The 23,474-nt window shown below is 53.2% G+C and overlaps 7 protein-coding genes across 7 annotated transcripts; 2 read left to right on the top strand and 5 right to left on the bottom strand.

Annotated features, from left to right (window-relative positions):
- Positions 1-2,939: 2,939 nt before the first annotated feature.
- Positions 2,940-4,072, top strand: BDP55DRAFT_554392 (ras family protein; the record flags this gene model as incomplete). Its single annotated transcript, XM_060569387.1, has 5 exons — positions 2,940-3,007; positions 3,184-3,211; positions 3,381-3,578; positions 3,671-3,805; positions 3,914-4,072. The coding sequence occupies 5 exons, from the start codon at positions 2,940-2,942 to the stop codon at positions 4,070-4,072; spliced, it is 588 nt and encodes a 195-aa protein (XP_060428408.1).
- A 3,546-nt stretch (positions 4,073-7,618) lies between these two features.
- Positions 7,619-9,462, top strand: BDP55DRAFT_554341 (impB/mucB/samB family protein; the record flags this gene model as incomplete). Its single annotated transcript, XM_060569380.1, has 2 exons — positions 7,619-7,997; positions 8,063-9,462. 2 exons carry the CDS (start codon positions 7,619-7,621, stop codon positions 9,460-9,462), a joined length of 1,779 nt encoding a protein of 592 aa, XP_060428407.1.
- Positions 9,463-9,483: 21 nt separating this feature from the next.
- Positions 9,484-10,221, bottom strand: BDP55DRAFT_729781 (uncharacterized protein; the record flags this gene model as incomplete). Its single annotated transcript, XM_060579618.1, has 1 exon — positions 9,484-10,221. One exon carries the CDS (start codon positions 10,219-10,221, stop codon positions 9,484-9,486), a length of 738 nt encoding a protein of 245 aa, XP_060428406.1.
- A 1,581-nt stretch (positions 10,222-11,802) lies between these two features.
- On the bottom strand, positions 11,803-14,145 carry BDP55DRAFT_184727 (uncharacterized protein). The gene is made up of 4 exons (XM_060565845.1): positions 13,728-14,145; positions 13,155-13,669; positions 12,996-13,098; positions 11,803-12,943 (listed from the first exon to the last, which is right to left on the bottom strand). The coding sequence occupies exons 1-4, from the start codon at positions 14,038-14,040 to the stop codon at positions 11,964-11,966; spliced, it is 1,911 nt and encodes a 636-aa protein (XP_060428405.1). The 5' UTR covers positions 14,041-14,145; the 3' UTR covers positions 11,803-11,963.
- Positions 14,146-15,862: 1,717 nt separating this feature from the next.
- Positions 15,863-17,709, bottom strand: BDP55DRAFT_729779 (pyridoxal phosphate-dependent transferase; the record flags this gene model as incomplete). Its single annotated transcript, XM_060579617.1, has 3 exons — positions 15,863-16,856; positions 16,913-17,518; positions 17,609-17,709. 3 exons carry the CDS (start codon positions 17,707-17,709, stop codon positions 15,863-15,865), a joined length of 1,701 nt encoding a protein of 566 aa, XP_060428404.1.
- A 1,657-nt stretch (positions 17,710-19,366) lies between these two features.
- Positions 19,367-21,227, bottom strand: BDP55DRAFT_667564 (galactosyl transferase GMA12/MNN10 family protein). Its single transcript, XM_060575175.1, has 3 exons — positions 20,527-21,227; positions 20,044-20,471; positions 19,367-19,981 (listed from the first exon to the last, which is right to left on the bottom strand). Exons 1-3 carry the CDS (start codon positions 20,819-20,821, stop codon positions 19,763-19,765), a joined length of 942 nt encoding a protein of 313 aa, XP_060428403.1. The 5' UTR covers positions 20,822-21,227; the 3' UTR covers positions 19,367-19,762.
- Positions 21,228-21,961: 734 nt separating this feature from the next.
- BDP55DRAFT_729776 (uncharacterized protein) lies at positions 21,962-22,957 on the bottom strand (the record flags this gene model as incomplete). Its single annotated transcript, XM_060579616.1, has 1 exon — positions 21,962-22,957. The coding sequence occupies one exon, from the start codon at positions 22,955-22,957 to the stop codon at positions 21,962-21,964; it is 996 nt and encodes a 331-aa protein (XP_060428402.1).
- Between the last annotated feature and the right edge of the window lie 517 nt (positions 22,958-23,474).

Here is a 23,474-nt window from a genome sequence, read left to right as displayed (position 1 = left end):
GCTTCGCCTCATCTCACCGCGGATGGGAAGGTCGGGCTAAGAGGTACCTAGTCCGTTAGTTTGGCTCCCTCAGGAGTCAGCAAGACAACAGTTCCCTGGCTGAGGCGGCGGATGTTGGGAAGTCGTCATACTGCTCCTCCAATTCCTTGTCGTCGACGAGACTGGCAACTGTTGGCTTGTCCATGGTCGACTCTTCTTATGACGGCGAATATGTGAATGATAATCTGACTTGGCCACTGCACAACGGGTTTCAGCCCAAGCTTGGACCCTGGGGATAGCGATTTTGGCCGATTCCCCGAGATGGATTTGGTCGAGGTGTTCATGCTTGGGTCTAAGTAGTACATCAGCGCAAAAGGGGGTTATGTCAAAGGTATAGGACGACAAAGAACCTACCGGCGGGATGCCACGGGCGAGGCTGACACTTGCAGGACCAGACGTCGCTGGTGTATCGATGGCTGCTGCTTGGTGTGTCTTTGGACCTGTGCCTGGATCCGTGCCTGGAGGGATGAAGAGTCCTTGATATTGTAAGGAATAGGACCGACGGGGCTACAAGCCGACGATGCCTACCCGTACCTTACGAGCGAGAGGGTGAGACCTGGTTTTGATCTCAGGCAAGGACGACAAAAGACGGAGGAGAAACCGGGGGGACCTACGCGGATTGGAGGATGGCACGATGGATAGACAAGGCCAGTCAGCTCGGCACTTAACGAAAAGGCTTTGTTCGTCACCGGTTCCCTTGATCGCGAAAGGTCTTGTTGTCTGGCAACCTGGAACACATGGGCTACCAAACATTGACGTTGCAGATCAACCACTATCGACGCAGCTACCCTGCCTTATCCTTATCGCATCACTCTCGGCTTCCACATCTGTCACCCACCGCTCTCCGCAACTGTTCCTCCTGCCTAAGGTAAGTACCTGCCTGCCAACGCAGCAGCTCTGACAGAGGCACGCAAGCAAAGTAGCTATCTCTCCTGCCTGCCGATATATGCAGTACCATTTCCTGTCATTTGGCGGACCGGTCAGCATCGTCAGAAGTTTTGATGAATCCTCCTTCCATACGTCACGTCATTGAAGCAGTACAGGTGCCAGAGACAGTGAGGTGCCTTGCTGTAAGGCAGTTGGCAGGTGTGGTTCAGCGCACGAGACTCCCACAAGGCCAGCAAGACAGGGGCCAGACGACGGCGCAGTAGTGGAAGTCGCCACCCAATTGAAAGACACCGAGGTGAGGGAGCCCCCCAAAAGCCACCCCGCCCCCTGTATCCGTAACGGCCCCTTCCTTCCAACCTGCAATTCAATTTGCTTTATGTTGCTGCCTCAGGAGTTGATTCTGTACCTTAATAATAAGGACACGCGCGCACTCACCTGCCAACCAGAGAAAAACAAGTACTGGTTATATGGAGACCACAGCCAAAAGATACCTGCTTGATGAAAACCTACAGGGTAGGGAGGTAAGGAAAAAACAAGGACGCGGCAACAGTCCCGGCTCCCTCTCATCACATTGGATTCACTGGTCGGACAGCCCCGTTGCAGTCTCGTCCCTCTGCCAGTGCCACCAGCCAGACTGCCAAACTGCCAGCCCAGTCATCGGTCAAACAAACCAGTCAGACTGAGGACTGAGATCAACAATCAGCAGAGCGAGAGATACAGAGGTCATACTGTCAGAGAGAAGGAAGTACGTAGTAGAAAGGAGCAGAGAGGTCCATCCAGTTCCCCGGCCCCATCCACAGTCACCGTTACCGTATCCTCGCGTTCAATTCAAATATTCAGCTGGGCAACACACACCAGTGACCGAATTACGACACACACCAGATGTATACATGCGCCGGGCAGAGAGACAAGTACCTGGTCTACCTGCTCTGTTAGAGCTATCAGCGCAACAACACTTGATACTCCGCATCTCTTCTCACCTTGAGGTGAAGATACTCCCGCCTCATCTCACTATCAAAAGGTACCGACGACCCAAGTTGCTATGCGAGATACGCCAATAACGCCTGTTCTTGCAATATGCTTGCTTCTATCATGCTCTCTGCCTGTGCTCAATCCAGCACTGCCTCACCTACCTAAGGTATCTGATACCCCTATGCCGTGCTGTTCTCTTCCTGTCTCTATCTCTATCCTCGTCATCTTCTACAGCATCCAGTGATTGTGTGTGTGTGTGTGTGTGTGTGTGTGTGTGTGTGTGTGTGTGTGTGTGTATATGTGTGTCTCCAGATGACACGGGAAACAAAAGTCAACAAAGTCACTGCCCATAAACAAGCCCAGACCATCTCATCCCGTCCCGTCCTGTCCTGCATCCATCTGCCTGCACCTGCACCTCCCTACGAGGTACCTTACCCTGCCTAAAGGCTAAGGTACCTGGACCGTACGGAGAACCTCGTTCCCCCTAGTCGCCTCTTTTTTACGCAGCCAACTAGGCCTGTCTGCGCCTGCGTCTGCGCCTGCACCCTGTCCATTGGCCTGTCCTCCACCCAAATCTTTGTCTCCCTTTCCCCCCCATTTCCCACTGCAGCTGCCAGTGCCAGTTCTTCCCGCTCGCTCTCGCTGGCCCGGCTGGCTCCCTTCTTTTTTTTTTTTCACCTTCACTCCCGCCTCTTCTGACACCACCACTCGTCCACCACCCGTCCACCCAGCACTACTACCACCACCACCACCACCACCACCAGGCACACACCCCCCAACACAAATCTGCCCTGCTGTTCCATTGCTTTGCACCCGCGTCGTCGTCAAGTGAACTCCACCCGTAAGGTACTACTGTGACCTTACCTTACTTCTACCCATCCCATTCTCTTCTACCTTCAGATTCCCCCTTCCGACGCAGCTCTTTCTTCTCCATCTTCCTCGTCTCCGCCAACAAGCTCAACCTCCTCTCAACCGACCGCAACTCAATCCGATCTCCATCGCTCGCTCTCTTTCTTACTTCCACATCCAATACAGACATCATGGCCGAGATCCGCCGTAAGCTCGTCATCGTCGGCGACGGTGCCTGCGGTAAAACCTGCTTGTTGATGTGAGTATTGACCCGTCTCTCCCTCCCGCTCTCTGTCGTCTGTCTGCCTCCCTCTCCGCTGCCGCCTGGGCCCCAGCGACAACCAATCCTGCATCGTCGCATCGCCGAAAAAAACAAAATCACAGACCGACGACCTCTCATCATCAAAGACTTCATCATGCTGACCAGTTTAATAGTGTCTTCTCCAAGGGTACCTTCCCTGAGGTAAGATTACCCTCTTCCCCCACGCCGACGCGGCCTCCCGCCTCCTGTTTTCCCCCATCACGAAGCCAGGCTGAGATGCGTCAACCCATCAACAATCCAGCCAACCGATGCTAGACCCGCCATTCAAGAATCCGTTTCCGATCCCGCAATATTCTGACAACTAATTCAGGTTTACGTTCCCACCGTTTTCGAGAACTACGTCGCCGATGTCGAGGTTGATGGCAAGCACGTCGAGCTGGCCCTTTGGGATACGGCTGGCCAGGAAGATTACGACCGTCTCCGTCCCCTTTCTTACCCCGACTCCCACGTCATCCTGATCTGCTTCGCCGTCGACTCCCCTGACTCCCTCGACAACGTTCAGGAGAAGGTACGCTTAGCTTTTTTTCAATCACTCCCTTTCGGATCGAATGATTGCACTCGATAAGCAACTTTCGCTAACACGTGCACTTCTTTCCACAGTGGATCTCCGAGGTCCTGCATTTCTGCCAGGGTCTGCCCATCATTCTTGTCGGTTGCAAGAAGGATCTCCGCTACGACGCCAAGACGATTGAAGAGCTGCGTAAGACCAGCCAAAAGCCCGTCTCCCCTGAAGAGGTAAGCTTATCTTTCCACTGGGATAGGGGTCGCTTTGGGCATTACAAGATGCTCGGCGGCCTCAGGTGTCCCTGCCCGTTACGATTGCATGCTAATATCCAATCGTAGGGTGAGGAGGTCCGCAAGAAGATTGGCGCCTACAAGTACCTCGAGTGCTCCGCCAAGACGAACGAGGGTGTCCGCGAGGTCTTCGAGCACGCCACACGCGCTGCTCTGCTCTCCCGCAGCCGGAGCAGCGGCAAGAAGCACAAGTGCTTGATGCTCTAAATACCCAATGGGCGAACTTCCCAAACCCTTTCTCCCTCTTCGACCACAACCCCCATTTGTAATCATCAAGGTCCCAGCCTCCATTGTCTTTTCCCAACTTTCCGGATGAGAAAGGGTTTTTGGTGGCGGTTTGGAAGGCGGGGGCAATATTTGCCTGCATAGGTTCTCGGAATTTGGAGTTTTGCTCAACATTGTGTCTCATAACCCACCTGGCACCACATCGATCGGCGTGTCACCGTATCTGGTTCTGCGGGGCGTCCTTTACTGAATCCATGTCATTCCCTGCCGAACGGTGACTGGGAGAAGCAACAGCTAGCCGCAATCCCCACGAGAGAAGCTGTGAGGAAAATGATTTCTACTACGGATATCTCTCACGGTCTCGGGGGAGGAAAGGGCTTGTTGGCTGGCGCGGCCGGCAGCTGCTGGGTGACGATGGACAGCGAGTTGTTTGGTAACCTCGGGAACGGCGGTATGGCAACGGTCTTCAGCTGTGGAATCGGTTCGTCTGGCCGTAGTATTGCGACGAATCCGGCTACATCATAAATCTTGTCGTGTTTTTTTCTCTTTTGACGCCTCGCAGCTTTAGATGGCGGAGATGGACATGTGTTTCCTGGCTGCGTTTTCTTCTCTCTTGTCGATTCTCTCAATCCAGGTCTTTGATAACTCAAACCGCCTCTAACCGTCCATTTGCCATTCGTCTTGATTGTCTTGTCGCCTCGTGCCCAGTGCGAATTTATCCATACTGACATCAGTCACGACTCCTTGACAACATCGTCATCGCCGTTATTCTCACGTGCCAGGGGTTATAAAAGATGAGATGAAAAATGTACAGAGGCAAGGCACCGGACCTTCAAGAGAGGGATCGTAACATTGGAAAAGGTAAGGTAGCCCAGGTAACACGGGTTATGTCGATGATGTTATTGGGAAGGAGTCTCGGTATGCAGTTCCTGGCTTTTGCCTGGTTTGCCTTTACCAACAGGACGGCACATGACGGTAATGAGTTCTAAATATGGGCGACTTGAAGACGTATAGGTGAATGATTTAGGGTAGCCGTTGCTTTCAAAGTTGGGTAGTGGTGTCACGTTGATTACACTGCCCCGCCTCTGGTGAAGGGGATGGCCCTGTTTGACGTTTGGCCGGAGGAACTAGGCGATGCTACGGGAACACGTATAATGGGGTTATGTAGAAATGAACCATTAAGGCTTGATTGAGGGTCATAATGGGGTATTTTATTTCATTTGATTTGTTCTCATGCCTATTGTGGACGGGATTTAGTCCATGGTGGGGGCTTGTTGAAGCCATGGAGGTCCAAGGTGAGTAAGTATCTTGAGGTAAGCTGGGGGAGAGGAGAGTGAGCGTTCTCTGCCACCAATCCCTCAGTTTGAATCCCCCGTCCGGACATCATGCGTTTGTTGGCTGAAGAGAAATGACAAATACGCAAGTATTGCGTGTGAAGGAGTGTGAGGGTGTTCCTATTCTCATTCCCATTCCATTCCGTCTATCAAGCCTTGTCCAACTCTCAGTCTCGGGACCATGTCAGGTGACATTTTGCCAAATAAACCGTGACTTTCGTGACTGATTTACGCAGGGCAGGTCTATAGTAGAGCAGCATATGTCAGTATATGTTTATCAACTATAGAAAATGAGGGGTTGAAGGGCTGCAAAGTTCAGATGAGATGAGGTGAGGTGAGGTGATTGGTATTGTGGATGAGGAGGGGGTTCGAGTATGAGAAGTCTAGAAGGGTGAGGCTTACAGCGCCGCAAGAGGAGCAGGTCTTTGCGGTAGAGGCAGTGGCGGCGCCGCACTTGGGGCAGGCGTTGGTGTGGGCGTTGGTCATGGGCTGCATGTTTGCGGTATTTGGTGGTGAAATGTTGGTGTTTTTGTTCTTGTGAGTAGCAAGTATGTGGTTGTTGTGAAGATGAGACGAAGGGAGGAGGGGGAGAGTCGAGAGAGAGGGAGTAGACGATGGTGGAAAGCGGGGTTCTTATTATTCTTCAACTTCTTCAGTCCGCGCGCGCGAGGCGGCGGCGTGCTTAAGTCTGCCTACCTATTCCCCCTCCTTCTAGTTTTACCAGTGACCAACGCAGAAGCTACCCTGAGATACCACACTATTTTTTTGCTCGTGACCCTCTTTGTCTCTCCAGCTATCGGGGCCTGTGAAAAGGTCCCCTACCTACGAGCTGGGAGTCTGTAGTTCGGAAGTGGGAAGGGTAGTGGAGGTGGTGTGGGCTATGTGAGCTTACGGACGGGTTGTCATGCGAGATGGACGGCTTCTCGTTGGCTAAGAGGAAGAGGGATGGGGATGGGGGGGCACTGCACTTTACTCTGAGAAGCTACCCTATCGGGGAGAGGGTCGCTTTGTGAAGCGGTGGGCTGGCGGGCTGGGTGTCGTGCAGTAGAAGAGGGACCCTTTCCCTTCTTTGGGGCGGTCTTGGTTAGTTGTCATACGTTCGGGATGGGTCTTGGAGCGATTTGTTGTCGTGTACTTGGATGTAGGTGCGCGGTAATAGATGAGGTGGTTGGCGGAGAGAGAGAGTGTGGGCGGCGTCGTCGGCGGCGGGCGCGCGATGCGTGTATAGCGTCAAAGTTTAGGTACCTAGGTAGGCTGGCAAGAAGTGCGAAAGAGATCGGGTGGTTGGAACATTTCGGACGACAGAGCGTATCTCTGGGCTTGGGCTGTTCGAAGGCGTCCAATGGTTCTGGTAACAGTGGTTCGGAAACGCCCATCTGGGCATCCGAAAGTAAGGCGACATTTGATGCGCTGAGGTAGGCAAAGTTGTTGGCATCAGCTATGCATGTTGATCGGATGTCGACAAGGGCCATTTCAGAGAGTTTCTGTAAGAGTCGACGTGCATCACAAGGGCCATGTGACTGGGTATTTGGAAAGATATCTGCAGCACCGAGAAGCGCATGCGGGAAACTAGATGCACTTCTCGTACTTCTGCAGCGATGGAAGTCGTTTTGGCCTATGCCTGGCCGGAACGATACAGTTTCTGGGACGTTGTAGTTGAGGTAGAAGGTGAGATGGGCAGCGAGTCGCGCGTGGAAAGTCCGACGGAAAGTTAGTACTTCTTACTTGGCTTTCCATACCTCACTAGGCAAGGTGCTACCGGTGTTAATTACTTGCCCTTCGGCAGCGGCCACCGGTGTCGTGTGGACTTTCCGTACCTGTCGGGTCGGTCGGGTGACTCGGGGCGTGAGATAAGCGACCGTTTCTCCCGCGCGCCCCCGTGCTTTTCTGCCCAGGCCGCGCCGTTCACCGTTCACAATTGACACCACACGCCCCCCAATCCCCGGATCCTGATCCCGTTCCAGCCCAGACGACCAAACAACCCCCGATAGGACCGGAGGCGGTGGGGGCCACACACCGAGTTCTGACACCCCCTAAAAGTGCGGCACGTCTGAAAGGCGACTACTCTCTCGCGAATAAAAGCTAGAGTCAGAAAGCCATGGAGTTGCCCAGAAAACGGGCGCCCAGGCGAAGAGATGACCGTGTCATACTCCACTTTGTATGTCGAACCCCCAAATTTCCACGATGTCCAGGAATGCCCCCCCTTCTTTACATCCAATGTTCAAGCTCTGGACGTCGAGATTGTGACATTCCAATTAATCGAACCCTTTTTCAGGACTATGACTGCTTCTACGCCTCAGTTTTCGAGAACCGGGACCCCCGGCTAAAGGCGCTGCCTTTGGGTGTGAAGCAGAAGAACATCTTGGCCACGTGCAACTACGTCGCCCGCAAGCAAGGTGTCAAGAAGCTCATGCTCATCACGGAAGCTAAACGGCTCTGTCCGAATCTCGTCATCATTGAGGGAGAGGATCTGACGCCCTTTCGAGATGCGAGCAAGAAGCTCTTTGCGTTCATGAGGGGCTACTCGTGGAATCGCAAGGCGGAGAGATTGGGGTTCGATGAGATTTTCATGGGTGTGTGTGCTTCTGCTGCAAGTATGAGATGTTGAAAAGGGTCAATATTGGCTGACTATGAACAGACGTCACAGACATCATCAACTACAACATGTTCTGCCTGAACCGGGCCTCGCTGTCAGAATCATTCTTCCACCTCTCCAAGAAGGATCCCGAAAAGGGGTTTCCTTGTGACTTGACTAAAGTTGCGGGCTGCGTATACGGGAACACCCCCGATACAGGAGACATCAACAACTCCGCCTACGTGCGCCTGCTTCTTGCGAGCCACCTGGCCTTCCACCTGCGCATGAAGCTTGAGGAGGACTTTGGCTTCACGGCTTCTGTCGGGATATCAACAAATAAGCTCCTTAGCAAGCTCGTGGGGAGTGTGAATAAGCCGCGTAACCAGACGACACTGATGCCTTTCGACGATGCTGTTGTCACCGAGTTCATGGACGCGCACTCTGTTAGAAAGGTCCCCGGCATCGGCTCCAAGACGTCGCGCGCGCTGGAGGAAAAGTACCTCGCGACGCCCCTGGGACCCGACGACGCTGACAGGGAGACATCACCACTAAAAGTCCGCGACGTGCGCATCCACGAGCAGACTTCGCCCGACGCACTGGAAAAGCTTCTCGGCGGTCCTGGTTCCGAACGGGGCGTCGGCGAGAGGGTGTGGGGCCTCTTACACGGCGTCGACGACACGGAGGTAAAGGACGCGAGCGACGTGCCGTCACAGATCAGCATCGAGGACACGTACAAAGGGTTGGAGAGCATGAGTCAGATTGAAGGCGAGCTACGGAAGATATCTGCTTCTCTCATCCGGCGTATGCGGACGGATCTCCTGACCGACGACAACAGCAACGACTCGATCGAGCCGGGCAGTCAGAGATGGATTGCGCACCCCAAGACGCTGCGACTTTCCATTCGGCAATGGCCTTCTTCTGATCCTCCACCGGGGACGCCATGGTATTCGCACCCGGATTTCCAACGTATTTCCCGATCTCAGCCTATTCCTAATTTTATCTTCAACACGAAAGAGACACCCGATTCCTTGGCGGAGCGACTGACGACGGAGATCTTGCTTCCCACGATGAAGAAGTTCTTTCCGGTTGGTTATAAGTGGAACCTGCAGCTCCTGAATGTCTGCGTTGCGAATTTGGCTGCCAGTGGTAGTGAGGCCGGACCGGGTGTCGGACGAGATATCTCTGCTATGTTCCGCAAGCAGGATGATGTTCTCCGACAGTGGAAGATTGACACAACCATTGTGGAAGACGAAGATGATGATGGTATCGGTGGTGGTGGTGGTGATACCCAACATCAGTCGATCTCAGATGACGAGGTTGAGGAGATGGAGGTGGAAGAGTTTGATGATGACGACGGATCATGGGAAGGCGATGAAGTTACGGCACGTTGTCCATTGTGCGGCCACTGCATCCCGCCATTTGCACTCGCCGCCCATGCGAGGTTCCACGACTTTGAGGACTGAGGAAACCCTAGGTCTGTTCTTCTAGAACGCCCATAGGTTGTACGCAGACGGGAGAGTATCGAGGTCTGATGCGAAGGGGGAGTAGGTTGACGGCAGGGGGACCATGTCTCTGATTGACCTTGGGAGACCATCTTCGGCGTCGTAGAAGGTTTCCTCTTCCTCGCCGAAGGAGCAGATCGTGGTCCAGTCGTTGTCGTCATTGTCGGAGATGTTGATGTGGTCGCTGTCGACGCAGGCCTCATCCGAAGAGTAATGCGATGAAGAGGTTCTGAACGAGTAGACGCTGGAGGCTTCCTTATCGACGGGGCAGATAGTGGTCCGGCGGTCGTCGTTGTCGTCATCGTCGTTGCTGTTGGTGTGGTCGTTATCAACGCAGGCCTCGTCTGAAGAGTAACGCGACGAAGAAGTTCTGAACGAGCAGACGCTAGAGAGTGGCGGTGCGTTTGACCTGACCGAGAGGCGACTATTAGCCCCTTCGCGGAAAGAAAATATTCCTTCGGGGTTCAAGTTGCCGCTGAGGCCTTGGGTTACTTGAATCCCCGGCTCAAAGAGGGTTCCATCCGAGGACATCCAGGCGTGAATGTCTGCGTTGTTCATGAGGGGCTCAGGGCTTTTGCGTCTGAGGATCCTGCACCAGAGGCACTGTTTCTGGCCGCCATTTGTGGTGGTGGTGCTGCTGCTGCCGACACGGAGTCCCTTAGCCTTGGCCTTGAGGGCTGTGTAGCGGTTGTGCAGACGGATGGCGAGTTTGATGGCCATTGTGGATGGTTGTATTAGGTGTGATTGGGGTATTACTGGGTAATACGAGAGTAAGTCAGACTTGGAAAGGCCAACTGAGTGGTACGAAGAACGATTGGGTTGGGTCAATGAAGAGAAGTAACCGGGGGATTTGTATGTGTAGACATTGGGATACAGCATAGCATTCTTGGGAGTTCCTGGGCTTACACCTGTTTATATACCATGGATCGATATCACAATGTCCAGAGAGGTGTTGATAACACAGTGTACACAGGTTCGTGAGATGAGCAGGTTTCGTGACAGCGCGGGAGAGGAGATGGTTGTGGAAAGTTTGATCTCGAATGTTTCATCAAGGAATGGTTCAAGGCCATCTATGAGTATGCTCGATATTAGGCACCTCATAAGTGTCCCGCAGTACCGGGACAAATTTGTTTGAAGATGATCGTGGCTCTGTTCCTGGGACAGTGATGTACGTTTAATGGTGATTGACTTCGATCGACGGAGCCAACCAAGCGGTCAAGGAATGTCTGTACCTAGAATGGTATACGCTTCATACCCCTGAAAAGATGTCTTGTGGTTCTAATTGTCTTTGCACCTCTCTGGTATACCCAAGACAAGTAGCAGACACCGCCATATCGGAGATAGGGAACTTGCCATACTTGCGGGAAAGTTTGAGGCTGAAGCTTTCGAAATCTAAAGGTTTAAGGCCGTCTACGTTCTGAAGATGTTGAATAGATAAGCCGTATGTTGTGGGAGTGTCTAGTGACCGAAGAAATTGAGAAGGATACCGCTTTTTGAATTGTTTTTTTTTTCCTATTGACAAGTGGCGTTCAACAAATACGGCACTATGGTATAGATAGTCAAGGAAACGTCTGAGTATAGAACGAATACTGTTTCTGATCCCTGGGGAGAAGATTATCACGACACCATTACAGCTCAATAGATGCTGGCAAAAAGAGGCAGTGGCCGCTGCCAGGCAGGCCCAAGGAGGTCATGGAGTCGGTTAAAATACTGTGCCTTAAATGAATCATAAGGGAGAAAATTCAATATTTTCTTCGCTTGGTCAAACGCACCTCCTTGGTGTTATGATTCCTGTTCGTATCTTCTTCCTTTCCTTCTTTTGTTCATGATAAGCAGTGAATGTGGCATGATTATATCCAGGCCTGTTTTCTGCTCGAACAAACTTGTATACTGGGGGTAGGAATTGACGGGTTTAATATGACAAGAGGGAACGTAATGCCCTCATCAAGAGGAAAGTCTCCGTTTCCCCGTACCAATTTTCTCAAACAAAGAAGACCTAACCTCTCCGAGCTTCCAGTATTCTGCCGCAGAGTAGCAAAACCATTGTATGAGACAGGGTCAGAGATGGATGTTTGCTGTTCTCGAAAGGTAGCCATAGTTGTACGAATGTACTGAATCCTGGGTCGCACGCTGTCAACATCGTCTTTTACATTGAAGGCCTTGAACACAGCACTTAATTAAATACATGGGACCACATTAGAACAAGATGTCAGGAAGTAGACTTTTATGGCAAGAAACCTATCCAGCGCTAAGTTACTGAACACAGACATCTTCAGATCGTACAGCTGTCCCTTGATAAACTTGTAAGCAAACTGAACGGGACCCAACCATCCCACCCATGACAAAAGAGAATGGCATAAGTCGTTACTGTCATGTCTTCATTTATCCTCCTCCAAATTCTTCCTCTTCATCGTCAGTGGCTTCGAGCAGATCTTTCAACACATAACATCAAGGTTCCAAGATCACCGGAACGACCGATGCGATCCCCCATCAACACTCGACCCCCTCCCACCAGCAGACCCCTTCCGACTATACACATCCTCCCACGTCGGTCCCCTATCTCCACCACCGCCACCGCGCCTTCCACTACCCGGCGACCGCGGCGACCCATCCCTCGACTCCGAGCCGCGGTGCCCATCCCGGCCGCGACCGGAGTGCACCCCGTAAGTAGCATCACCACCACGAATATCATACGACGAAGGCGACGGCGACGCAGCACCGCCACTACAGCTGACATGGTGCTGCGAGATGGACGGCAGAGATGCGGTATAGCGATTGGTAGGCGGAGGGCTCCGCTGTCTCTGAGAGGAAGTCGAGTGCCGACCAACTGGAGGGGGAGGCAAGTCACAATGTCTGGGCAATGAGCCGCCTGCATCTGAGTTTGCTCGCGGGAGACGGGCCGGATGCGGCTCCACGCGGTGGTTACCGCGATCATATGTCCTGGAACGATGAGGGAGGGATGCAGGACGCTTGAGGAGGTCGCTTCCGGACCGGCGGGTATGCGTGTTGGCCTCGGGGAGCCTGGCCGCGTCCTGGGGCGGCGGGCCCGATCGAGACTTCGGAATGGACGGCAGGGGCGGCGCAACGTCCTCTAGACAGTCCCACATGGCCTCGTCGACGATCTTGCGGACCTTCTTATCGGGGGTCTCTGGGAAGAGGTGCCGGGACAGCTGTCTTGGGAGTCGTTCAGGTTTGCCGTTAAGGAGAGGGCCATCGGCGTTGATGGGGAGAGCGGACATGATAGCATGCAGACGCCTGGCTTCGGGGTCTGGGTAGGCGAGAATGCTGCTGATCATCCATTTGGCGAAGCCTGCGGGAGTCAAGCCGGGGATGTTGGGTTGAGATCTGGGTGCGGCCTGGACGAGGTGGTATTGGCAGTCTAGATCTTGGTACAAGAACTCGATTCGCTCCAAAGCATCTTTGGACCGAGACTTGAAGATGTCTGATAATACGTCAGCATTTATTTCTGAACCATCAATGGAAATTCACCTTACCTTCATATTGGAACCTCTCAGGCTCGACTTTGTATTTGGTGTACAGCGTCAGCATCTTCTCAGGGGTAACGACGAGTGTCTCTGGTTGCCCAAACTCCGCGATCTGAGGTTCATGTCAGCCAAACACAAAGTGATGGAGAGGACGGCAGGCGAGAATACCATAAAGTTAGCGAGACCTCTGAGCACGCTATTTAGTCGATTGGTAGGATATCCCTCCGAATCAAACAACACGTCCCACGCCTTGTCAACACTACTCAGCTCAACTTGCGGCGACGCAGGAGCAGTGGGCGAGACATCATCTTCATTATCCGTTTCAACCCGAGGTTGGCAATGAATAACCGGCGGTGCCCTCTTTCGAAAGTGAACCCCTCTTTGCTGAGGACTGATGGGCGGGGTGGACTGAGGTGCTGGTACGGGAAACGAAGTTGGCGGCGACGGCTGATACTGCTGCGGAGGAGGCGCCGACGCAGTTTTTAGGTGGGCGAGTTCCGGGCTGTGATCCCTAGGCGATGAGGTCTTGGAGGCGCCGTGTGCGTCGATGATGGAAGGCGGCGGGCTGGGGTACGCCGGAGGGAAGACAGAGTTCTGGCTGGATAAGGGGGAAAGCCGAGCTGCGTCGACGGGGTTGCCGGTCTCATTGGTCTTTAGTTGAACGACTTGAGCGACTTGGGCAACTGGACAACATCATTAGCAAACTCCAGCCTTTCAAAGACACAACGGAACAAAACTGACCTTCTTCTTTGATAATCTTCCTCAACTCCTCCAACATATCAGACGGCATACTACCAAGACTATCGCGAGGTCTCGAAGTGAGCGTCTCCATAATCAAACTCTCTGAACCCTGCTGCTGCTGTTCATCCACCCGGTTTCCGTGACCATGGCTCCCCTTTTGTTGTCCCCAGCCGAATTCCTCAGTAGCCCGCCCTGGTGACAGCGGGGAAAGCTGTTCCGGCTCCGGGCGGCCCGCCTGATCTCTCGGCAGGGACCAGTTCGTCGTGGTGTTCAGCCTTGGCCGCACGGCCTTGCCACCCGGGGTGGTAGTCATGACGGGTTGCCGATGTTGCTGGTAATGGATATGCCGTCTGCCGCAGCATGCGAACTTCCGAGGAAAGCTCAGACTAGATCGTTTGTGCGATGGTAAACAAGAGACAGTAGGCGTAGGATTGATAGGGAACCAGAGTGATTGGGCTGTCGGCGCGAAAGGTAGAGGAGCCGTATATACCAAGCAAATAGACGACGAGAAGGGGCAGACCGAAATGGAGCTGAGACAGGCGGCAGAAAAGGCAGGAATAGTTATAGACCCATACCCTCTTCGGACGCCGATGGGACACTTGAGAGGGCTCCCCAATGAAATGTTGACGTCTATTTCCCCTCGCGTCAGGTGGGTTGATAAGGTGCACCACGAAGGTATGAAAGGGTCGATCACGGAGGCAACACCACGAGCGGCATGGGTGATGCGGAAAAGTGCATTTTCAAAGTGCGAGGGATAAGAATGTGGTGTTCCCCTCACGCGTGAGATAGGAGGGAGAAAATGGGATAATAGATGTGAGGAAGAAAGGGAAATCAGTAGGCTGTGTGTACGTGGTGGTAGCTCGTACAAAGTAGTCGGGCGAAGGTAGCGTAGAGGCCACACAAAGTTGCCCTTTTGCTGCCGTGCACCGTTTCTCCAACGAGGCCCATCCCTGTCTCATTGGGCCGCAAAGTTATCTGCATGGCAATGCCATGGCCTGGTACACGGCACACCGGTGGCGTTTCGATGCGTCACCGAAGGGAGCTGAGATGGAAAAAGAAGGTCGTCTGGTGGGATTCTCCCACGTCAGGGTGTCCAGGATATGGCCCTCACCGGAGGATGCAATGACATCGGGATGGTTTCGATCTTGAGGCCACACGCGTTCGGGAAGCTGAAAGTTTCCGCCTCGGATGAAAACTGTACCAAAATATCATTATTCCCGTCGTTTCGAGTTGCTGTGTCCCAAGTCATGGTTTCTGTGTCGCTCAAGATATCTTAGCTTGAATCGCGTTGGACAATCCAAGTCAGGCGACGCCATGTTTGCTCGTTGGCCCTGAGCCGACAGTCAGCGCGGGCGTCCCATCGCTAAGTTTTTCTTGGAGTTTATTGCTGGTGCCACCGAGTGGTCCCCGATAATACCACAGGCCTCGACTTGAGACGTAGCTTGGAGGGGAGAGGGCTCTTTGAATGTGGTGCGGAAGCTTTCGATAGTGCGGTGTGGGATGCTGCATGTAAGCGCAGGAGACAAAGAACGATGCCATGGGTGGCCCCCGGTATTGGGCCGTGACGCTCCGGATGTCCCACTGGCCGTCCGCGGTAAGGCGTCTACCGAAATTCTTGAGAGAAAACTGGTTCGCGCATCTGCGCGGCAGGCCGCTTCAATCGATAACATATCCCGATTGTTGGCAGCCAATGAATACGAATCAGCCGTTCTGCACTCGCGTTTGCTGGCGACTTGTGGTCAGAGCGGCAGATTTGAGACAACCTTAGCCTCCCGTGAAGATAAAAAAGACCCGACAGAGAATGAGACAACTCGGTCCGTGGGAGAGGACAGGAAAGCTCCAAACGAACACACGCGGTCATGTCTTGAACATGTGGGGGTCCCGTTCGCCCCGTCCCGATCCTCGAGCCGGACGCAACTGAGTAACAGCGAGCCAATCCCCATCAGCTCGGTAAGCTTCACATGGTCAGCAGTGCAAAGTGGGAGCGATGCCGGTGAGAATCAAAAAGACGCTGAATAAAATAAATATGTTACACCGTTATATGTTACTGGGGCTTTGTCCAACCCGAATCGAGATCGAATGCTCGCCAGCTAATGCACTTACAAAACTCCCGACCGATTTTCTTGCTTCCTCCTTCATGCTTTGTACAACAAGTCCAAGAAGCCGTTGGCCAAGTCAACAACCACGCTCTTGTTTGGCAGGGATCCGGCAACGCCATACAAAGCAGCCGAGTCACCGACAGCCTTGCCCTTGACACCCTTACCCTCAACGGCGCGAACTCTCTCCTTTTCCTTCTCAGCTTCGACAACGGCCTCAAGATCAGTCAACAACTTCTCATAGACCTTGGTAATTGGCAGAGTAACGGCGACGTGGATCGCGGGAGGGTTCTGAAGAGCATTCAAGTGCCATCCCTTCTCTGACATGCCGTCGGCAATGTCGTAAACGTTGAGGTTCTTGGCGGTGAAGGCAACGACAGACACAAGAGGCTTGCCCAGGATCTCCAACTCGTTATCCAGTGCCGGTGTCTCGCGAATCTTCTCAATAATTTTCTTGGTAGTGCCGACAATCTTGACACAAGCGTCAATGTAACCAGCCTCACCGACCTTCATCAAACTAGCCCAGCAGCCAGCAATCAGGGCACCTGGACGCGAGCCGGCTATGCCAGGAGAACCGTACACACCGCCAGACCAATCTGGCGACACGTAGTACTGATATTTGCGGAGTTCCGCAGACCTGTACAAAACCGTAGAGTTGCCCTTAGGCGCGAATCCATACTTGTGGGTGTCGCAGCTGATGCTCGTGACGCCCTTGAGACGGAAATCAAAGACTTCGGTCTCGAAACCGGCCTTGTCCAAGAAGGGAACCATGAAGGAACCGAGGCAGCAGTCGACGTGGAGGCACAACTTCTTCTTGACGGCCAACTTGGACAGAGCGCTGATGTCATCGATGATACCGTGAGGGAAGTTCGGTGCGGAACCGACCAACAGAACTGTGTTGCTGTTGATCAGACGGGAGACAGCGCGGACGTCAACCTGGTAGTTGGGCGCAGGGCAGGAAACGTAGTGGATCTTGATCTTGAAGTAGTCACCGGCCTTGCGGAACGCAGTGTGGGCGGTTTCGGGCAAGATCCTGATGCGCGTCAGTAAGAAAGACTACGAGAACATAGTATCACAGTGAAAACGTACATCTCAGGCTCAGTAATTCCCTTCTCAAAGTACCCTCTTTGGCGCGCGCCAAGGCAGGCCGACAGGATACTGTCAGTACCACCGCTCGTGGTGGCACCGGCAGCGCCGGGAGGAGCGTTGAACATGGCCAGAACCATGGAAACAACCTCAGCTTCCATCTTCCTCACACCCGGGAAGACATCAGGGTGGATGGGGTTCGCGACGGTGAACTTGCCAAACGCCTCAGTCTGCAGCTTTATCAGTTCGTCCTCGCCGTGGTAGACGGCGCCAGAGACAAAACCATCCTCCCATCTTGTGTGGTCCATGTTCGCCAGGGTATCAAGCTCCTTTCGGACATCGTCTTCGGACCAGCCCTCCTTCGGCAGGGTCAGGTATCGGGTGAGGTTCGCGGGGATCATCTTGGTCTGCAGTTTTGCCATGGTCTCGTTGACCTGCTTCTGGACCTGGCCGCGGACGCCGGGGGCGCGCAGGAAGTAGCCATACAGGACTCTGCGAATATCAATGTAGATCTCGACGATGCTGCCAATCAGGCCGCGGCCCTTGAGCTTCAGGAACGTCTTGCGCGTCCATCGCCAGACGAAGAGGAAGAAAATGATGTTGCGCAACCTATGGTCCGGGAGTCCTCGAGGTTAGCCGATGCCGAGGTAACTTCGGGAGAGATGCCGAAGTGGAAAGATGGAAGCATTGGTAACTCACAAGTCGAGATTCAGGACCAACAAGGGACTCGCTTGCCGGCTACGCTTGACTTGGTTCAGTCCTTCGCGCAAGCTTGCGGGAATGCGGGAGCTGCCGGGCATCTTGTCTACTGCCGTTGTTGGAGCTAGGCACGGTGGGGTGTTACGATTCGCGACAAGCAAGCAATGAAGGTGGAAATCCTGGAAAACGGAGACCGAATCCGAATGGATGCGATTTCCAATTTATAAATGCGCGGAGTAGAAGGGAATGCGAAGGAGGGGCTCAAGAAGAAAAAAGAATTGGAGACTGGGGGACCGGACGAAGATCAAGGCTAAGAGTTGGGAACTTTGGAAGGTTCCGACGTTAACAACGCCACAGCAAGAGCATCACGGGCGGCTGGGGTCAGGGAAGTAGAGGCTAGAGGGTCTTTGCTGTGCAACTGCTGTGGTAAGCAGAGCCAACGGCTGGATCCCGAGGAGCAGAAAATCGTGGGGCATGGCGTCTTCTTGATTATTTCTTAGCGCCGTTTACCCCTGTCGGTGCAGCGAAGATAGCGGAGTACATTCTGGAGTTTCTGGAGCGCCGCTTCTCTCTGGGGGAGCATTGCCGCCATCCGGTCTGTCACATGCGCCACTCCAAGCAAGAAGAGCCCTGTTTCCTACGGCGTCCGCGTCCAGCTGGCTGCAGGCAGTATCATTCACACACCTTTCAGGCAAGTCATTAATACAGGGGGTCCTGCTTCAAGCTTAAAAGCTCATACCATCGTCGTCTAATTGGGGAAGCGACCTTGACTAATAACAAGGTAGGATTCACATTGAGCAGATGGCTTCCTCTTAGGCTCTTCCCCAATATGAGGTGTCAGTGTCGAGGTGGAGCGGCCAGTGATGAACCGCCATCTCCAAAGTCCCAACCCAAAGAGGGCAGTCCGCACCGCGCGACGTGCCCGTCATCTTATCGCCGCGACTGATACGTGACGGTATTTTCCACGCGAACCGAGGACCTTCAGACTCGGCCGATTGGGCAGTCTGTCCGATGTACGCATGACTTTGCGTCCAGATCGCCAGCCTTCTCTTGTTACCTTGCATACTCCTTTCGTAGTAGATGTTACTTCCGTTCATTAAGAGTCTCCATGTTTGGAGCACAACTGGTGAGCGTTATCTGTCAAAGCAACCTTGAAAGTCGCCCAGGTCTGTCCATCCGCGGACTGCCCCGGAGCAAAGAGATCCACAATAGCGGGGCGGGATCGGGTCCGCGGACGCCCGTCATCCGGCTTGATGGCCCCGAACCCGCTTGGAATGGCATTTTTAACCATTGAGAGCCATCCTTTTGCCTCTTTGCATAACGATCGATACTGGAAACTACGGATGCAGAATGGCAAGCCGGTCGACCTTCAAATCGGGTCACACAATGTCCCTAATGTCAAAGGCCAACCAGTGTCTTGGTGAGTAAGCTCCGACAAAGTGGCCATGCGCTTTGCCTCAACCACGTCACATCGACAGCGTCGACGTCCGAGAGATCCAAGCGGATCCAGGCGCCGCCTGGCACGCCTGGGTATTCGATCTTAGCGGATGACAACCTTGCAGCCGAATCGCAGACGTGCATCAACGACCAACAACTTGCGCCTAGACTCATCCTCATTGGTTCATGCGATGTCGTCTTCCCTGTCCAACTCGCCTTGTGAAAGCAGTCAGACGTCCTCATGGGGCAGGTTGGTCCAAGTGGAGACGGTCCTGGCCCCTCGATCGCCGCCTAGATCAATTGCATTTTAACGGGGTGGAGATTTGCGAATAAAGTCCGTATTAGCATCCGCGCTCTTCGCAGGATGGCCAATGTCTATCGGTATGGTATACAAAACACAAGAAGACGCAAGCCTTCAGTCGTCAAAATGAGTCATCATCTCGAAAGTATCAAGAGAGAAAAACATAACAACCCTCATGAGCGCCACGCGAGAAGCTCATGCAACCGGGTAGCCCCCGAGGCCCTCGACCATCTGTCAGTAAACCCCATACAAAATTCCTTCATGAGATGGTCTCCACAAACCCAAATAAACGCCCTCGTCCAGCTCTTGTACACTTGAAATGCCGAGTTCATGCTTCCTGGGAATAAAACGCCTGGAGCTTTTCTGTGTGTAGGCCCTCTAGCGAGGACAAGCCTTGCTCTCTTCTAGGCCCCCGTCTATTGCTCCTTGAATGCCGCCTTCCACTTGGTCTTGAAGCTGCTCAACTCCTCGTCGCAAGATCGCTCTCCAGTCTTTGTGCAACCAGCTGCGCGGACAACAAAGTGACCATCCTTATAGATCTCCCCCTTATCATATCGATTGTAGGAGTTGAATGTCTTCTGCGGCACAATCGCAAGTTTCGAAAGAATGGTGGGATGCCATTGAACAATGTGTTCCTAAGGCGACGGTCAGATATGGCTCAGAGGCACAAAAAAGAAACGAAAAGAAACAGACTTACCAAAGCGTGCCCCTCTGCCTTCTGGAAGTTGTAGCTACGGTACAGCGGATCGAACCAGGTGTCGATGAAGAACTTCGCCCACTCGCCATTCCGGATGAAGAAGCTGCTCGAAGATAGACCCTCCCTGTCTTGCGTGACCACGAAATCGATGTCGTCGCCCTTGAGATGAGGGAATGTTTTGATGATGCTGTCTGGCGGCACAACCGGGTGATCCCTGGCCATCAAAGTATCCAGTCTGTCCGACTTCAACACCAAGTTCTCTAGCGTCGTCGCTGGATCCATGATGTAGGCGTCTTGGTCGAGGTACCAGAACCACCTAGCTTCCGGGAACTTTGTCATTGCGTGCCTCAGCGCCACCACTTTGTTCCATGATGTTGGAGATCCGTCCAGATCGTAATCGCCCGCCTTCACAAACATCACCTCGTAACCTAGAAAAAGAGCTATCAGCATGTGCAGTGCCACAGAGAACCAGTGAATGCCGACCGTGTAGCTGCGCATATTGCTTCCTGTTGTCACGAACGCTTGCAAGATATGCATTGCTGTAGTTGTCCTCGTCCAGCACCGTCACTATTACCGCAGATGGGTCCCCAGAGGGTACTCGAGGACCACTGGGTGACTTGAGGGCCCCGGAGAGAAGGTATATGAAGCCAAAGAATACAAGGGCACCTGCCGCGATGACCTTGAGCCTGCTGCGTCGAAGAACTGGCGGTATTCTAGAAGATCTCGCCTTGAAGGGAGGCGGATTCGAGCTCTTTCTTGGTGGGTATGCGAAATGCATCGTGTCGAATTAGGATATTAGTTCAAAGGGAGAACTCGTCGGCCTACAATCGCAGGAATTGTCGCAACTGGACCAGCGTCAAATTGAGACGCCTCGATGTCCCGGAAATGGCGGTCGTCTAAGGACAAATTTCGTCGGCGGTCGAATACGAGAGTAGACGCTGACTGTGGCGGTTGCGACGAGAGGCTTGGCACAGAAAGGAGGGAGGAAAAGGTGATGGAATGTCGAAGTCGAGGATCGTCAGGGTATTCGCAGGGCGTCATCCAAAGAGTCGCATCACGTCCAGTCCTCGAAAGAAGTCTAGGCGACACCTTGGAAAGTGAAAGTTTTGTAAGGGAAGCAGTGGTGCAAAGGCGAGGACGGCCTGTCAATGTACAGACTGGTGAACACGAACTCGATACCACGGCTTCGTTTAATTCGAGGTCCACTTTGGGAACACTAGATCTGGACCGCGCCGAAAACCAGCAATCATTGGCCCGGTCGGTGGTATTATTGTCCGGTCGGGCGATCCCTGGATCCCCTGAGCCCCTCCTGTCAAGGGTTGCGCTGGTTCCCCACCACCAACACGACGTCAAACCCAATATTGTGCTCTATGTATGCGGGGTGCTGTGACGCTGAACAGTAGGTAGGTTACTGGATAATTAAGGTCGGATTGTTTAAAAAAAAAATACCCGACATTCACATTGATCCTTCCTTGCAAACCTTCACGTAGTTCATCATCAGTGCCTGATAGTGGAAACATGACACACAGAAGTCAATTCAAGTCTTTCGTCACTATCGAATTCTTAAGCTTCGCCATTGGTAGATCCATGAGACATATATGTATCAGCCTGCGCGTTTGGCAACTCAAAGGATGTTGAGAGTTGTCGTCGGCATAATCAGCCAACAGAATGTTGATTGATTGATAGCAGGTTGATGTCGTCCGCCCGTCTAAAGTAAATCTAACCAAAACGGCTCAATTCAAAGACAGAGCAGGGACTTCTTCTCCGCACACAGACTAGTTGACACGATATGGAAGAGAATCTTCGAGGCAACTTAAGAGTGTGCGGGTGACATCGCGGACTCGGTGACACATGGCGCTACAGGCGTTGTCTCTTGAGTGATAAATAATGTTTGCGTTTCTCCACATTACGACCTATGTTAGTCTTCCTTGATATCTTCGTCCTCATCATCGTCACCGCCCACATCGAAGACTCTGTCGCTCGCACGTTGCAGAGCGGAAGCACTGAACTTTCTCACGCCCTTCCATACTCCCCACATAAAGGTCGCGGCACCAATGACGACCAACGCCACGTTGATATTCTCAACACGCGCGCGACCAGTCCCAGCTCGACGTCCAGAAGTACTGAGAATACCGCTGGACCTCAAGTTCCACCATTGGACAGGCGAAAGGGCGAAGAGAGACTTGACGAACCCAAGCAGCCCAAGAGAAAAGAAGCCTTTGAGGAAGTGTTCCAGCCATGTTCCAGGCTCCGCACCCATCTCAGGTACAGGCTCGTGAATTGCTTCGATGTCGTCGAGAACATTCGCCGCCATATCAGCGATTGCGCCCATGGGATCAGTCCATAGATTCAAAATCGGATCCGCAATGAAACCAAGAATGAAGACCGAAACGATGAAGATGAGGATTGTTAGTACAATTTGGGCAAATGTCCCCTGCAAACGATTCGCCCATGATAATCGCTCCAGCTTGTATTGGTAGCTGCAGGTGGGGCATGCGAAGAAGTTCCGCGTAGCTGTCGAGTCGGCATACCTCCAAGCTTGCAAACACCCTTCGTGGACGTAGCGTTGAGACCCCTTGCACTTGCATGGTGAGATGAGTCGTCCAGAGTCGGGGTCGTCGGATATGTAAACAGGCCGTGGACGTGAGTTCATGAAGCCGCTCATGACACTTGGCTCTTCGAAAATGGGGTGAACCGACTCGAAGCAGATGCGACATGTTCGAGGCCCGTAGTATCTTTGCTTGGGCGGAGACTGAGGTAGCTCCTGGGGATGCTCTCTGTCCTGTTGGCCCTGGTCCTCAGACTTGACAGACTCTGACTTCTCGGGTGGATCGGCTTCAGAGTGGCTGTTGCCCGTTGAGCCTCCCATTGGGAGGTCAGACGGCCAATTCCACTGAGGTTTCGCTGCGTCCATGATGAAGAGTGGAAATTGATTGCTAGAGACGTCGGGATTCGCTGCGTCTTCCGAGCATTGAGCTTTCTATATCGCGCAATTGAGGTAACTCTGTGCTGTGAGAAGAGGAGATGCAATAGAAGGTTTGGAGTGAAAGACCGGCTGGCTCGGGGCTGGAAACTTGGCCTAAGTTGACCAAGTGCAGCAGCGCCTACATGACAGAAATTAGCGTAGGCAATATGAGAGCCTGATCTGTCCTTTCGGGGAAGCTGTGCTAAGCGAATAGGATCTTTTTGGAGAACACAGGACAAACGAAGAGCGAAAAAGAATATTCCAGCACCAGGCACTTTATTGTGAGCTTTCTGCGGGTGGTCATAGCTTCTAGAGTGGCTAGATTACATCAGCATTTTAACCCGGATCAACACCAGCGCCGGGAATATCACGTGCTGCTAGTTCCCCAAGCGGCGTCCGGCGCCTGGCAGCTTGACGCGGCGCGAGTTGCCTGGGAGGGAGAGCTTCGTACCTTAGCTTCAGCAGC

The sequence above is a fragment of the Colletotrichum godetiae genome (genome assembly GCF_030913485.1).
Source record: "Colletotrichum godetiae strain CBS 193.32 chromosome Unknown BDP55scaffold_26, whole genome shotgun sequence".
Classification (NCBI taxonomy): domain Eukaryota; kingdom Fungi; phylum Ascomycota; class Sordariomycetes; order Glomerellales; family Glomerellaceae; genus Colletotrichum; species Colletotrichum godetiae.
This window is presented reverse-complemented; position numbering and strand designations above follow the sequence as displayed.

Bases quoted from the DNA above. Each gene is read 5' to 3' on its own strand.
- BDP55DRAFT_667564 (XM_060575175.1), bottom strand. From the start codon at position 20,821: ATGCATTTCGCATACCCACCAAGAAAGAGCTCGAATCCGCCTCCCTTC. The intron at 20,472-20,526 runs GTCGGCATTCAC...CTCTTTTTCTAG, and splicing joins GCAATATGCGCAGCTACACG to GTTACGAGGTGATGTTTGTG. The intron at 19,982-20,043 runs GTAAGTCTGTTT...CCGTCGCCTTAG, and splicing joins AGGCAGAGGGGCACGCTTTG to GAACACATTGTTCAATGGCA.
- BDP55DRAFT_184727 (XM_060565845.1), bottom strand. From the start codon at position 14,040: ATGACTACCACCCCGGGTGGCAAGGCCGTGCGGCCAAGGCTGAACACC. The intron at 13,670-13,727 runs GTCAGTTTTGTT...GATGTTGTCCAG, and splicing joins GAAGATTATCAAAGAAGAAG to TTGCCCAAGTCGCTCAAGTC. The intron at 13,099-13,154 runs GTATTCTCGCCT...CATGAACCTCAG, and splicing joins GAGGTCTCGCTAACTTTATG to ATCGCGGAGTTTGGGCAACC.